The sequence below is a fragment of the Aedes albopictus genome, chromosome 1 (genome assembly GCF_035046485.1).
Source record: "Aedes albopictus strain Foshan chromosome 1, AalbF5, whole genome shotgun sequence".
Taxonomy (NCBI): Eukaryota; Metazoa; Arthropoda; class Insecta; order Diptera; family Culicidae; genus Aedes; species Aedes albopictus.
Genome location: NC_085136.1, coordinates 149,217,446 through 149,234,085, shown reverse-complemented (window position 1 = coordinate 149,234,085; position 16,640 = coordinate 149,217,446). Strand labels below are relative to the sequence as shown.

Below are 16,640 nucleotides of genomic sequence, written 5' to 3'. Positions count from 1 at the left end.
GTGATAAAAACTCACTGGTTTTTGCAAAAACTTTGTAAAATATTGCCGGAAGAAACACAGTGCAGCAAAAATTACTGTGGGCTTCTTAATTATAATTTTTTTTTATTTATTTTGCTTGTATTACAGGCAAAATAATTAGTTTTTGTTATGTATTTAAACCACCTTTCCCACTATTGCCCACGAGGGTTTCCACCCCCAAGTGATAGTAAAAAGTCTAATCTTTCAACTACTGACTGAGCCATCTGCGCCATTTTGCGCCGGAAATAGTTACTTAAGGTGAAAGTACACCTTAAAATATGATAAATTTGCCTATAACTTTTTTGTTTTAAGATATAATGACTTGACATCTTCGGAAGAAATGTGTAATTCGACGTCCTGAACAAGTTTGTAGAAGGTCACAAAACTGTAGGATTTTATCTGTTGAAGCTACACTAAAAAAAACTAGTTTTAGGGGTACTTCGCACATAACGCTCCATATCTTGAAAACCATAAGAGATGGAGCTTTGACATGTTCTACGATTTTTGTTCTCTTATTATGGGCTACAACTTTGCCGAAGACGTCAAACCTTTAAAAAAATATTTCGAAAAAATAATTTTTTTATCTCACTTCTAGGGGGATTAATCATTTATTACATTTTCTCAAAAGACACCTTTGAACATGCAGAAAAATTTTGTAGAACACGCCAAACCTCTAGAACCAACCTAAAAAAAGTTATTTAATTTTGATCGTAAAATCATCGATTTCGAACACTGTGCGGTGATGCTCATTGGCTGTAAAATTCAATTTATTTGTTTATTTTATGGTTTAATTCAAACGCGTCAGGGAAAACAACGATTTTTTGCTGCCCCGCAGTATACCAATAAATGGCTACCGCCTGGGCTCACCTAGATGAAATTTCGGCCCAAAATGGGATCGAATTGAGGGACAATATGATTGACTGATTGACTGGATGGCTAGCTGACTACCAGCCTGACAGGATGCCGGCTTCGTTAATTGGATTTATCTTGGTGCACATAAGCTTTCGCTGGTGGTGGAGAAAAAACCATGTTTTCATGGTTTCACGGAACGCACGACGAGGCATGACGGACGATGCGACGCGACGGTGCGGTACAAGTCGGAGAGCAAAGCATTTCGAAATGAGTGAGTCGCTCCATTTCGAGTGCCATTCTGCTGGCAAATTACGATGGCAAATCGGATTAATTTCTTCCCGAAAGTTCGTGTCACCTGTTGAGTTGAGGTGAACCACCAGTCGGCGAATGTCTATGTGTCTATGTGTGAAATAAATGATTTATTGAGGATGAGCTGGAAAATGAACCAGATTTGAAAACATGACAACGATTGATGTTATGCTTATTGATGTGGATGTTCTTATGTATTTTCAGTGCATTCCCTTTCATCTTGCTGCTGTTTCCCTACTGGAATAGAGCTTTCTTCTCGGCTTCTGTACAAATAGATCCTCTACACTTATTTACACTGAAGTTTTTTTTTACGACGGTAATGGCCCCGCGTAAAAAAAACCGCGTAAAAAACCGCGTTATTTCAAGACCCGTCGTAAAAAAAAAACCGCGTTATTTCAAAAAACGTCGTAAAAAAAGTCACGTCACGTTAGATGTGGTGCTGACTATTTTACGCGTGTTTTTGAAAAAAAAACGCGGATTTTTTTTTACGGCGGTTTTTGAAATAACGCGGTTTTTTACGACGGGTCTTGAAATAACGCGGTTTTTTTAAGACGGACTGCGTAAAAAAAAAACCGCGTAGTCAACTAACTGCTTTCTATTTATGCAAAAATATTGTAGAAAGTTTGACTTCACCAAAATATATTTAAATTTTAGTAAATTCATGTTTTTAAACTGTGATTTTCAAGAAAAACACAAAAACTGTTCAAAAAATTCCCCAAAAATATCTGCAGAAATTCCTTTTAATGTACGTACTGCTTTCCATGTATATATTTATCCAAAATTATCTGCAGAGACTCCGCTAGAAATTCATTCAGAGTTTATCGATTTTTTAAGGCATTTTTACAGAAAGAAGCCTCTTATAGAAAACCAATGAATAGCAAGAGTTCTTTCAACGATTCTTGTAGGTTTCTCTTTAGAATGTATTCCTGTCGGTGTATTCCTTCAGAAACTTCATAAAAATCTCAATTTCTCAAAAAAAATTCTTGGAACTATTTTTCGATATTTTTCAAAATTCTCCCTCCTGGGATTCCCTCTAGGATCATTTCGAGTTTCGTGCAAAAATTCTTTCATGCATTGCTTCCGAAATTCATAAAAGGATTCATCTAGGGATGCTATCAGAATTTTCTTCAGGAATTTTTCTTAGGCTTTTTCGAGGAATCCTGAACATTTTTGCAAGAAATTCTTCTAGGAATGAAATCCATGTATGCCTGCAGACTCTTTAAAAAAATGCAAGTCCAACAGAAATATGTTTTTACCAGATTCTTGCATGAAATTATACAGATATTCTAGCACGAACTCTTTACAATGCTTGCAAAAGTTCCTGCAAAAAAAAATCTTTTCTCAAGAATTCCTTCAATATTTTTCGTTGGAACTCCTTCAGAGGTTTAAACAGGTACTCCTCCAGCAGGAATACCTAGGGATACCGTCAAGAATTCATCCAGGGATTTTCCCAGGCATTTTCCGGCATTCCTCTAGAAATTATTCCTTGGCGTTATTCCAGAATATCCAGTAGAAGACTTTCAAGACATTCTTTATTTATTTATTTTTTTATTTTTTTTGCTCACCGGATTTTTTCTAAAGTTTGTCACATTTATTCCTGGGTATTTTTTTTAGGATATTTGAAGAAAACCTTATTGGAATACCTGTTAACGGTTCTCCTGTACTTTCAGGTATTCATTTTGCGATTTCTTCAAAAAAATACATTCCATCTTCCAGAAATTTCTACATGGTTTTCCCTCAGAAATTTTTCCAGGCTTTACTTTAGAAACTGCTTCAGAGTCCTTATCCAATAAACCCTTCAGACATTGTGCAAATAATTGTTTCAATTTTTTTTAAAGTATCTCAAGAAGTTTCATCAGGGTTTCCATTTCAATTACATTCTGCGTGTTTTTTCAGAAGTATTTTTCAAAACTTCTCCACATGTCTTACAGAAATCCCTCCAGGATTTTTTCAATGATATTACTACCATAGCTCCCCCAGATGTTTCACTTTTTTTTAATCCTCCAGAGGTATATGAAGTGGTTTCTTAGTAAATTATCTAGAAATTCCATTTAAAATTCCTCTATGAGTTGCTTCGAGGATTGCACTTGTTATATTTGGGTTATATCTAAAAGAACTTCCGATAAAATCACAGAAAATAGACCTGAAAAAAAATCTGAAGGAATCTCTAAAGGAATCACTAGAGATATTTCAAATGAAACCGAAGTAACCATTTCAAAAATTGTTCATGAATTTCTGCCAGGAATCCCTGAAGGAATTTTTCAAGAAAATCCTGGATGTTTTTTTTAAGAAATTTCCGAATAAAGCCTGGAAAATAATTTCTGAAAATAAAAACTTGGAACAAATTAAAAAAAAAAAATAAGGAAGATATTTCTGAAGGAATCTCCAATGAAAATTCTGAAAAAAAAATCTACAATCCAATATGGCACGAACGGTGAAGTACTTGATTTGTAGTAATGAGTTGAGTGTTTGTATGGTGAGAGGGTCAATTTTCCGTTTCTGCAATGAAATGTTTAAAAAAGCGTAGGTATATTGACTCTTTGCCTAATTTAATGCTTTTTGAGCAAAACTTTGGGAAAATTTGTTGTTTAAATGGAGAAAACATCAACACGGTTACCCAAAGTTTTGCTCAAGCAGCATCAAATTAGGCAAGGAATCATAATACCCACGATTTTTGAACCATTTCATTGCGGAGAAACAGAGAGTTGACCTTCTCACCATACTAAAATACAGCTCAATACTTCAATTCTATTACAGGTCGGACTCGATTATCCGGAGTCGAGTTCTGCTGCTTCCCAAATACATATTCGGGAAACGGATTGCTCTATAAAGCTGAAATTTTGACATGTTGTTAGGCCAACTTTGGTTAGTGATCAGTTAAAATTTCAGCTTCTTACAGCATTTCGTTTCCGAGGTATTATTTTGGGAAGCGCCAGAACCTGACTCCGGATAATCGAGTCCGACCTGTACTTCACCCATTGTGTCCTATTCTTGCAGGAATACATGCAAAAATTCTGAAGAATATCTGAGAGAATCCCGGGAGAATTCCAAAAGGAATTCTAGGCGGAAGCTCCAAAGAAATTCCAGGGGGAATACCTGGAAAAATTTTTTGGAAACATCTTGTTTGAAAACATATCCTAGAAAAGTCCTCATGAAATTCCTTTTATAAAATTCTTGCGAGATTTTCGGAAAGTGTCCTTCGAGGAATATGTGGGCGTACTACTTACAGAATCGTTTTTGGAGTCTGGAGACACACCTATATTAACTTTCCCAGACAAATCTCTTGAGAAGTCTGTAGGAAGTCCTTGGGAATATATCTGGAAAAACAATATTTAAATTCTATAATTTTCTGCAGGAATCAATTTCTGAAGGGATTCTTAAAAAAAAACCTGGAGATTTTTCTTCTAGAAAGCATATTTCAAGTAATCCTTGATGGAGTTTAAAAAGTATTCATGGAAACTTCATAAATGAACTTCCTAGGAGCTCTGGGAGATGTTTCTAAAACAATCCATTGAGGAATTTCTGAGGAAAGCTTTTCTAGAGGAATCCATGGAGACATTTTAGGAGGATACTCTAAATAAAATTCTGAAGGGAGTACTGGAAAATTTTCTGAAGAAATTTAGAGAGATTTTTTGTAGCATTCTATCATCATTTCTATGGAAGATTTTCTAAAAGAATTCCTGGTGAACTTTAGGTTTAAAGGAATCCGACGAGCAATTTTAAAAGTAACCCATGGAAAATTGCATTCATTTCTTCTGATTCGTATGCAGAAGGTCATGGGTTCAATCCCTGACCCGTCCCTTTCATCCTACTTTGTATCTTTCTATCCACTTTCTCTCTCTCTTTTTCCTCTCTGCATAAACAACTCATGTACATTCAGGTTTTTTTTTTACGCGGGGGATACATACCGCATAAAAAACGCGTAAAAATAAACCGCGTTAATTAAAAAATCCGCGTAAAAAAAAACCGCGTTAATTCAAAAATCCGCGTAAATGAAAACCGCGTTAATTCAAAAATTCGCGTAAGTGAAAACCATGTTTTGTAACTTTTAACTCAATAATTTACCTCTTGATTTTATATTAAAAAATTAACTCAACGAATTATTTTAAGACAACATTTTACGATTTTTGCCTGTTATTCAAAATTTCTACAAGTTATACACAAACTGCCAAGCTATTGTTTAAAGGTTTAAAGCTTTTACCATCATTGACGTCAAACCCGACATCAACCTATCATTCACATATTTTTATTTTGGCCACCAAACCCAACATGGACCCAATACTTGGTCGATGTTGGTCCAACAGTGGCTCAACATTCGATAAAAATTGACCCAACTTTGACCCGACATACCATATTTTTTCAGTCTGGTGGAATTTTACAGGGTTTTCTTGTGCCCAGCTACTCATTCGAGTGACAATGTATTCAATTGACAAGGATTCGCTTCCCATTTGATAGGTAATCTGATTGAATGAAATCGTTTTGAACATGAATAGAAGGAAAAATGTTGAAAAAGATTTGTTGGTTAATGTTCAAATGAATGAGATGAATTTTTGCAACACTGGTTAAACCGGTTCGTTGTTAAGACTCCATCTCACAGTTGTCGCATGAGTGTCGAAGTACAGGCAGTAAATCATGTTCACTTAGCCTTCCGTAACTCGCGCGGTTGCCCACCACCGTCAGCACCACGCTTATGCTGAACACGAAAAGCGAGATTATTTCAACGTGTTGTACAAAATACAACAGCGCGATTGCTCGAGGGTTGATAGTTAAAGGCCACAAAGCATTCTTAGAAAATTTTGGGATATTCCAGGTAAACCTAAGCAGTGCCTAAAAAAATCAGCCCAATGATGTTCAATCAGTGCGAAAACGCACACAAATAAACGAATGCAGTCTCCCACAAACATGACACAGAGAATGAAAATGACAAAGAGAAAGCAAGACAATGAGAGCGACGCCTCGTTGTGTAATCAACTGTAGCTGAAGTTCTGTTTTGATCTTCAGTCCGAGCTCGGTGAAGATGAATATGATTTTTTAAATTTGGAAATGACTTTTTATGATTTTAGGCTATTTGAGGCACGCAAATGTCGATATTTTGCCCTAATTCTATTAGTTATGCTTGGTTTAGGTGATCGGTATGCACCAGCAGCACTTTTTGCTTTTAAATCGTGCTAAAACCAAAAAATATCAATTGAACATGAATTTGCTGACTTTGAATATCAGAGTGTGGTTGAAATTCAGCCGACAGCAAGATAATGAATTTTTCATCGCTTGAACTTCAGAGAGTGGCACAGGGGTTGTCGAGACGATAATCAAAACAAAAACAAATCTACGACGCAGGAGCCACTGGGAGTCGGTGGGGATGACTGTAATTTGATAAATTAAGACACTGATCCTAAGTGTTTTGGAACTCAGTTTTTAAAGTCTACGGCTATGACAGTAGTTTCTCAAGCTAAAAATAGTAACTATACATAATTAGACAGGGTTTGAATCAATAATTATTCCAAAATAGTTTTAAAATATTCCAAATCAGCCAATTGAACAGCCAGAAATGAACATAATAGACATAATTATCTGATAGATAGATACAATAATAGATATAATAATAATCTCAGAACATCAGTAAGTCATGAAAGATCACAAGTCGTAGCTTTGCATTATGAATGAAGTTACCGGTACACCCGTAGACTTTAGGATCTAAACTCCAGAAAAGTTTGGATGAGCTAGGATCAGGCTTGGAAAGCGTCAGCGTCAACACGGGTCGTCACGCGAATTTTACAGAAGTGCCTCTCTCAATGTCATCGAAACGGGAGACAATGACCAAGAGAGTCTAACAATATTCGCTCATTTTTCGGTCACGACGGAGCGTGACATGGTTGTAAACAAGGCAGTTACTACAACATTCATGGATTATGTCGTTGTTTAAATCCTTTAAAGCAAGAATGTATGTCCTCTCTATCTTTTAAATACAACGGCTAGCCTAATTTTGCTTGGACCAGGTGAAAAGTTTAATTTCAAAACAATATGAAAATTTCCGTCATGACGCTTGATCATTGCAAAATGACATGACGAAGTGCGCGAATGCTCGTTTTGTCTTGTGACGATGAAAGAGCCTACTTGTTCATCGTCATGGGAAGCTCACGACCAATAACAGCACTGGCTAGGATATCCCGACTGATTTGAAACTGTCTATTGAACTTTCAAAAGACTTACTGAGCATAATAGATTACAAACCGTTGGCATGTATGATGCAAGAAGCTACCGCTGCACGCGTAGACTTCAGAATCTAAACTCCAGAATAGTTTGAATGACCTAGGATATCCCGACTGATCTGAAACTGTTTATTGAATTTTCAAAAGACTTACTGGGCTTAATATATTACAAATCGTTGCTTTGTATAATGCAAGAAGTTTTTTTTTTATCTGTATTAACGAGATTTTTAGCCCTAGGCTAGTTCATCTCAACACCCACGCTTTACTGCCCTTCCGAAGCAAGAACTCACATTTTGCGAGTTTGTCGGGAGTGGGATTCGATCCCAGGTCCTCGGCGTGATAGTCAAGTGTTCTAACCATCACACCAGGGCCGCTCCATGCAAGAAGTTACCGCTGCACCCGTAGAATATGACATCTAAACTCCAGAACAGTTTGGATGACCTAGGATATCCCGCATACTCGCTGATCTACTGATGGACCGCGGGTTCGGCATCGTAGCGCTGCAGGAGGTGTGTTGCACAGGATCCGTGGTGCGAACGTTTAGAGGTGATCATACCATCTACCAGCAGACCAACGAAAACGACCTACGACTCATTGATTTCGCCGCCTCTAAAAATATGGACATACGTAGTACTTTTTTCCAACACAGCCTCCCTTATCGTTACACCTGAAGATCACCACAGCAGACGGAAACTAAAATCGACCACGTTCTGATTGACGGACGGCACTTCTCCAACATTATCGAAGTCAGGACCTATCGTGGCGCCAACATCGACTCCGACCACTATCAGGTGATGGTCAAACTGCGCTCAAAACTCTCCGTCATCAACAATATACGGTACCGGCGACCGCCACGGTAAAACCTAGAGCGACTGAAGCAACCGGATGTCGCCTCAGCCTACGCGCAGAATCTCGAAGCCGCGTTGCCAGACGAGCTCGATGAGGCCCCTCTAGAGGACTGCTAGAGTACAGTGCAAGCAGCCTTCAACGACGCAGCCGAGAGCACCATCGGGTACGTGGAACGGAATCGACGGAACGAATGGTCGACGAAGAGTGCAGAACGGTTTTGGAGGGAAAGAACGTAGCGAGGGCGGTAATGCTGCAGCAAGGGACTCGACAGAACGTGGAACGTTACGCACAGAAGCGGAAACAGCAGACCCGCCTCATTCGGGACAAAAAACGCCGCCTGGAAGAAGCGCAGTGTGAAGAAATGGAACTGCTGTGCCGTTTCCAAGAAACACGGAAGTTCTAAATATCGTTGATTATGTCTTTTCTTAATGATGTTGAACAAATAAATGTATGGTATATACCGACATTATGACATCGAATGTTCGGAGATCGACCGCATGAAAATGGAAGCTTTAAATCATCATTGCTCTACACGCCGCCAGGTTTTAAAACATACCCCACCACAAAGCTTCGCACGCAAAACTCCTAAGCCGCACATTAAATACGCATTATTCGCATTTTCGCGCGATGATCAAGGTCGTCAATTTTAATCCCACAGACGGCTCCCAGGAGGCTAATCCTTTTTTATCGATGCTTGTCACGGCGGCGTTTGCTTTCCGTTTTCATCCCACGCGTTCGCATCGCATCGGTCTGACAACAATCACAATTCCAACCAAAATGACAGAGAGCGTACAAAGACAACAACGACCGCTGCTGGCTGCTCCTGGAATAAAATTTCCATGTAGAAAATAGACATTCATTGATGGCGACACATCCCGACTTGGCACGTGGCCTCTTGCCAAGCTCAGCACTCCGAGGCCGGGCCAAGCGCGTAGGTACGGCGCTTTCAGGTTTAATCGCTTAAAGCTTCCGTTGGACCTTGTACGAGCGAGCGAACGAGCGGTACCTCACGAGCATATAGATACACACACCAGGAAAGTTTGCCTTTCCGGCTCCGTTTTTCTTGACAGGCTCTAGCTTCCTTAATGGAATGGACGTGGGCTGTGTCTTGTTCTCCACTGACTGTTACTGCAACATCCGGCAAGGGAAAATTTACTCATGTTGGGCGTTACTTGCGAGGATAACAAGTAAGTTTGTTGTTCTTCCCGTGTGTCAACATGAGTAATCTGATACTTTGAAAGTTTAATAAAGTTAAAATTTGACTAATTACTTTTCTAGGTAATTCAATCGCAGTATGAGTTGTTTGCTCGTAGGTTTCAGCGTTTCTTTATTCAATTTAACTTAAAACTCGTGATTTTTGTTACACAATTCAGCTCAGAAATATGTGCTTACCTTACATTTAGTATCGTAAACGTCGGAAAAGGCGTCCATATAATGAAAACTCTAAAATGAGAATAGATTTATACAATGTAGCACTTTGTCCATCCGCTGCTCTCCAAAAATGGCTTACGAAACTGTTTCAAATTGTTGCACCAGAAAACACACCTGATGTCTTCGGCATTCGTACTATAGCATGTGTGATGCAGATCACTTGTAAGCACGTTAACCGGTTTCTACCATTACCTATCAGTGCACAACTATTGCGACGTTAGCTGAAGCTGTCGGGCAGATTGTGGGAGCACATGGGTCAATTGATTAGTTTACCAAACTAAAGTTATCTTTGAAGTCCTTCATTTATATTGTGATTGCTAATAGAATAAGTGTTTGAACTTCCTTTTGAAGTCTAACTCATTATATGTTTTACGGGAATACAACGACAAGTTTTGATCATCATATTTTTCAATGATGACAGTTGATTTTAGGAATAGTTAAGGAACACTGCACGGAAATGAAACGAATCGAGGGGTATGATCTTAATGTGAGACACTGGGCCCATAAAAAAAGCATAGCATTGCATGAACACTTGCACAGATCACCGATGGACAAAAGATGAGTATATTCATTACAATGGGGCACGTTCGGTGTAGTACTAGATTTGTAGTAATGAGCTGAATTTTAGTATGGTGAGAAGGTCAATTCTCCGTTTCTGCAATAAAACGGTGCAAAAAGCGTGGGTATTATGATTCCTTGTCTAATTTGATGCTGTTTGAGCAAAACTTTGGATAACTATGCTGTTTACGAACGAGTTTGTGCCTGCTAACCCTGGTTTTCCAGACGTTCCTTTGGTGGAGTCATCGCAGGAGGAGGAAGGAGTTGCTACGGTAAGATAAGAAAAACTTAAACCAACGGATAGGAATTATAAAGCATTATTTTGTTACAGGTGGCTCTGCAGCTAGCAGATGGTACACTCCAGAATGTTGTGTACTTGAATGATAACTCGGAGGCCAGAACTAGTGATGCTGAACTAGTCGTTCACTCCGTCGTTACCGATACCCATTACATTGGACGAAATTGCTGCCAACCAAGCGGTCATAATTGAGAACCAGACCAAGATCATCACCTGTGTAACTCAATTAAAAACAGGAATGGACTACCTCAACGTAAAAGTGGATGTACTGGAATGGAAGCGAGAAGTTCGTCGGGGGCTTCGGCGGTATTATCAGATGGCTTTTTCGAACCCATTGACTCCGTTGAAATGTTTGACGCATTGGAATCCAGCTTGAAGGATGACGCTGTCATGTCTATGTATGCCAGGAACATTAGCTACATTTGCGGTACAACAGATAGAGAGGATGGTGTCGACTGTTGCTATATCCTTATCGATCATTATGCTACTCGTGTGTTTCTAACAAAATGCTCCTGGACGGGAATTTCACGAGATAATGCTGTAGACGGTCCAAGTGGAGAGTCAGAGCCACAATCAAAAATCCCATTCATGAACTACAAGCGAGTACGACAACTTTTCCTGAAGCTCATCATGCAGGCCGACACCACCTTCTCTTCCATCAAGTGTGAAGCGTTTTTGAAGCGTGTGCTGAAGAACAGCAAACAACGTGTCCTGTCCTCCACGGTTTCAAAACACAAGAAACGCCCGACAAACCTGCAATATACAGCTCGAAACCAGAAATTGCCGCCAGCTGAAACAAGTGGTGAATAACCAACGAGCCAACCAAGCTCTGTTTTGCACTGATATAAAATAACATGAATTTGGACTGATTTGTTATTTGTTATATGCCATATGGAACGTATTACGCATGTCTTCTTTTAATTTTTGTCTTGAATAAATTTCTAAATTAAACAACAATAAAACTCGTTATATTTCGCTTTGACATTTTCGCTTTCGCACAGTTTCATGCTCCTAGTTTTATAATGTATGGAGCAAAGGAAGGAATACACAACCAGAGTCATCAATGGGAATTGTTACCATTTTACATTTAACATTGGACAGATCGTATGATTCCGCAGGTCCACATTTACCATTTGATTGATAGATATGAAGCACATTAGATTTAATCGGAGTTTCGAAGAACAATTGCAAATCGTGTATCTTGGTACCTATGATTTTGATTGAACCATTCTGTTCAGTTATATACTTTAACGATACCCAACTAACAATTATTTTTTTTACAAGCACCTTTACGACGAATTAATTCAGCATGGTGCTGAATAACATTTGGATAATTTTCAGGCACAACCTTTGTTCGGGTTTTGTTCACACAAATTTGGAGAAACAATAAAGCATAGTGTTGTGTACCAACTGAACTGTTTGTTGTTTAAAACATTTTACAAACTGATAGTAAAGCTGTTATTCAGCTACTGCAAAAATGATTTAAAAAAATAAAATGCAAAATTTTTCAATTTCTACGAGAGTTTATGATTGACACTTTATGCTGTGAACAACTATTGTGAAATAATAACTACAAATACATTTACCTAAATCAAGATTCGAACTCGAGGCCCATCGATTGCCTGCCGCTTGCCTTCCTATCTGCGTCATCCTAGAGATGATGAATTAACGCGCTCAAATCAAAACATAAACTTCCCGTGGTTGTATAATGATTACACTTTGACTCCTATTCAGCAGTGGTGAATAATGTTCTGTTTATGGTTAACAACTGAAGAACACGCTAATTCAGCTGCTGTTCAGTAGAAAAACACGTGTTTTTCATCCTGTACACTGAGTCGAAGTATGATGAAACGAAAGCGCTTATTTGACTTGTGAAAAACACATTGTACAGATACATGTTCAAGAAGCAGAAAAAGGTCTTGTTAAACTATTTTGTAAAGAAATAACTGCAAGTCGAATAAAAATATTATTAAACGCTTGAAAAGTGTTTAAATTTATAATTGTTGATACCGATACGAAAGGTTGAACATTGGCTACTTTTTCAATTGAAAAAACATTTGTACAGTAATGTGTACAGCATAATTTTAGTTCAGCTATCATTACTATTATAAAGCAACAATTCAGCATGCATGCTGGTTTGCGGCTTGCGATTGTTAGTTGTATACTACTTGATTATCAGAAGTCAAAAACCACTTGTTGGACGAATCTGAACTCAAACTGAAATAAGCCCACTCAATTTTAGAGAACGATCTTATGTTTTTAGCGTCAAGGTTTTTGTTGTTTGATTTAACTTCCAAAATTTCTTTTTTTAACTCTGGATACTTATTCTTATCGTTAAATGTGGCATTTTTTGAAACCTGCTTCAATTCACTTAATCGTTTGGCGATTTGTACCAGCGGTTTACTAACAGTGCGAATGAGATTTTTATTCTCGTACAATTTACTCTCGAATGGATAAGCGTTAAATTTATGCAACGGACCAAATCGTTTTACATCATTGACCAAATGGATCAAGTTGTGAAAATTATTATGTTAAAATCGTTATGTAATCCTTGCCATAGATGCTTTTGAACAATTCTAGAAAGTGTGCCAACAATCGATGAGCTAGATCTAGCATAGGAGAATACATTTCTGATGAGCAGATTGGAACAGCGCAGAAAAATACAAAGAAATGTTCGTAAACATCTGGTGGCAGCACAAGTTTCAGAACGACAATAGATGCATAATGTAAAAATGTGCGATATTCTGAGCCCTTCCAATGTGAAAGGCAATCTAAACCACGCATCGCTCTGTGAATTTCTGCTGGCATTCTCAGTTGCAACATTTTTTTGGAAATTTCGACCGATAAACTGGCGGGCCACTTTGTTTTATATGTACCAATTTTCCCATCACGCCAACCGAGAAGGAGTTTCTTCATAATTCCCAGATCAATTAGATGAAGTGAATCACCTACTGGAAAGTCCTTGATCATGTCGATTGGTAGTCTCAGCAATGGTGAATCCGTCTTATGATGAGATCCGTACGATTTACTTCGAAACCCAGCATCAGTTCGCTTTGGACAATTGATCTGAGGGTAGAAGTTAGTATGTGATACATACGAATATTCTCCCTCCGAAATACATTTTTGGTATCCGTTTTGCGCATTGAAGTAAGCGACTCCTGTATATAGATGTAGAAACCGTTATATGTTTAAATGTTATATTTTTCAGCAAATTTACAAAGGTTTTACCCTTTACAAAGGCTCTAGCTGGCGAATCGCACGCGAAACCACGTATGAGGACGGTGATTTTGAGTCCGTTGATCAAAATACCATTCCTACATATGTACTTCCTCCATTTCGCCGACAAATGGATTCAGGAAAGTAGTTAGGTCCTGTGCAATTCCGCATTGTGTTATGGGAAAGGAATCACCCGCAGCTGGGACAACACACGTCTTACTTCGATGAGAGGAAGATACTGAAGAGGCTAACCCATAGATGTCGACGTGCGACGCTGGCCCACACGAGGGACGCGTCTTGCTGCGAGCATACCGACGGCCGAGCCGGCGTCGCTGCGAGCTCTAGTTCAGTTCCAACTACACTCAACATTAAGACTAGCATTGGGAGATCTTTTGCGCCCACACATCCACCCCTCTCTCTCAAAAAAAGTTTTAAATGATAAAGAAAAACAAAGTGAAAAATGCAAGTCGTTTGCACGGGTGAGCTACCAAAAAACCCTCAATGTCTTCTGAATAGGGATATTGTGGCGACCATTTTTCAAGACTTCAATTGTCGGACGAAATTCAATCGCAGTGCAAGTACGACATGCAACACCCGGTTATGAGATAACCATCTTCCCTGCAATCAAGAAACACTATGATGGAAAATTCGAATAAGCTTTTCTTCCTGATGTTGCTATCTCGCACGTATCTTAGACTGCGGTTAAACTAGTCACTTAAGTAGATTATATTTATCTCTAGTCTTAACTTGAATCCGCGTATTGGCCAACAACTTGTGCACTGCTGTATAAGGAATGCTGTATACAAATCGAGCTAACATTCGCAAAGTGCTCAACACGCCCAACACACCCTGGTGTGAAATTTAGAGGTTTAAAAGAAACTCGTTGAAATGCTAAACATTCTCGTAAATCTCAATAAATCGCCATAATATTCACATACAGCGAGGATTCATTGGTTGGTGGATCATGATAGGTCAAGATGCCATACGTAGCAGCGAAGCAGTGTCGATGTTTTAAGCTAATTTTTGCCACGAATTAGGCAACAAAAACAGTGAGGTTTATGTTGAATCGAATGTTGGATTGCTGATTCTTAGTCTTTGGCAACCCCCTGGAAAAACTACTTGTGCACTATAAATGAAATTTTATGAAGAAACATTTTTAAGCTTCAAGAATTTCGGCTTGACTTACACAATTTTCGTATTGCTTGGTTTACATGGTGTAAGTGACTTGATTCAAGTTAATGGAAAATGCTCAATTAAATGTGAATTGAGCGTGAAAACACCACCATCCATTTCACTTGAGCAACTGACTTGACTTGAACGAAAGTTGAACATGTTGAACTTTTTCATTCAAGACACGAAATCAAATCTCACTAGCCCCGTTTAAACACGCGATTCATGTGAGATGGATTCTTGAAAGAGAACATTATCCTATTTATAGAAATGGTTCGTTCACAAAACCACAAATCAACTCAAATTTAGGTTCTCACAATTTAGGTTAATCGAAAAATGTGTCGTACCAAGCTCCTGTGACAATGCATTACACATACAAAGGTTCGATGTTGAACAAACGCTAGCCAAAATGTCTTGTTTAACCTGGATGCAAAAAGCGAGATTTTTTTCAGCGTGTTGTACAAAATGCACTAGCGCAATCGCTACTTAAGTTTTCAAAATTACACAACCTCATCGTTGGTGAGCACATCCAATTCTTTAGTTTTTAAACCATTATTATACTAAGGGGAAATGTTTACACAACTCTGACGAATATTTTTTCTGGATTGTATTTCAATATATTAAGGTTTTTTGTCTAATTTGGTGAGTTTGTTCCTGCACATCGTTTTAAAACTTGGTACTTAATCGCCTACCAAACGCATCCTTTGGTTTTACCCTTCCACCAACAAAGTCCAAATTACCGAGACACCTAGGCCTGAGGGGACGTAGGGGTCTTTACACCTTTCATAGGTGTCCTAGAAATCATCCTTTCTCGTCTCTCCGATGCCGCTAGGACGTGGCCAGTACAGTTCTCAACCGTCGGAGGATTGTATTAAGCTTGTCTTTTTTATCTCCCTTTTTTGACACAGACCTAGTGATCTATATCGATCTTTGTAGTTTGGTAACAAAAGCAGACAACCCTCGTAAAAGCGGTCTATTACTGTACCACCTACGAATTGTGCGAATTCTTAATGCTAGAAGCTTCATATACTATCATCACGTCAAAATTCATTTTTGTTTAATTTTTTGTTACTTCTGAAACATTAGTATAAGACCGGTTGGGTGCGGTATTACGGTATGCTTCTATAGCCGTTTGTTAGCGCACTATCGTTGCCTCAAATTAAACTGATCACTCTGCTTGATGCGTTATCGAAGATAATAGCGGTACAAGTTTGATCAAATATAGGAACTTGCGTGCTATTTTACGTTGCACTGTTAAAGATGCTATGGAAATATCGTGGGTTTCAGAGCTAGTTGAATTTATTTCAAAATGGTGGATCACAACACTTCATCAAAGTTTTTTTTTTGCTCGTACTTCTACAAGCTCTCTCAATTGGCACCAAATTGTTTGAAGTGGAATGATTTCCTCTATCATCTGTGTGTACATTTCCAAATGTTTTGTTTTTGTTTTCGGTTATAATCATTATCGTTTTTGGGTAATGCATTATAAAGGTTTGTAATCGCAAATTGAGTTTCTTGAGCTGAGAAGGGCTTGGTGTTTTTTGTGGCTATCGCTTTTGATTCGTATGCAGAAGGTTCTAAGGTCAATCCCTGGCTCTTTCTTTATAATCCTACTTTGTATCTTACTCTCAGCTTTTTTCATCTCTTCTACATGTGCAACTAATGTATAGTTTTATGTTTATAGCCATCGCTAGTACCATAAACGGAAGAAAGCCAAGCCACTTACCTAC

General features: G+C 38.5%; 2 protein-coding genes across 2 annotated transcripts in view; one reads left to right on the top strand and one right to left on the bottom strand.

Moving 5' to 3' along the window:
• Positions 1–9,683, bottom strand: part of LOC109425098 (tropomodulin-1) — a 283,267-nt gene extending 273,584 nt beyond the window's left edge. Inside the window, exon 1 of the mRNA XM_062845577.1 lies at positions 9,630–9,683. Within this exon, the coding sequence (XP_062701561.1) occupies positions 9,630–9,668 (39 nt within the window). The 5' untranslated portion in view covers positions 9,669–9,683. The remainder of the gene's footprint in view (positions 1–9,629) is intronic.
• Positions 1–16,640, top strand: part of LOC109421885 (J domain-containing protein) — a 176,443-nt gene that overhangs the window by 32,688 nt on the left and 127,115 nt on the right. The window lies entirely within an intron of this gene.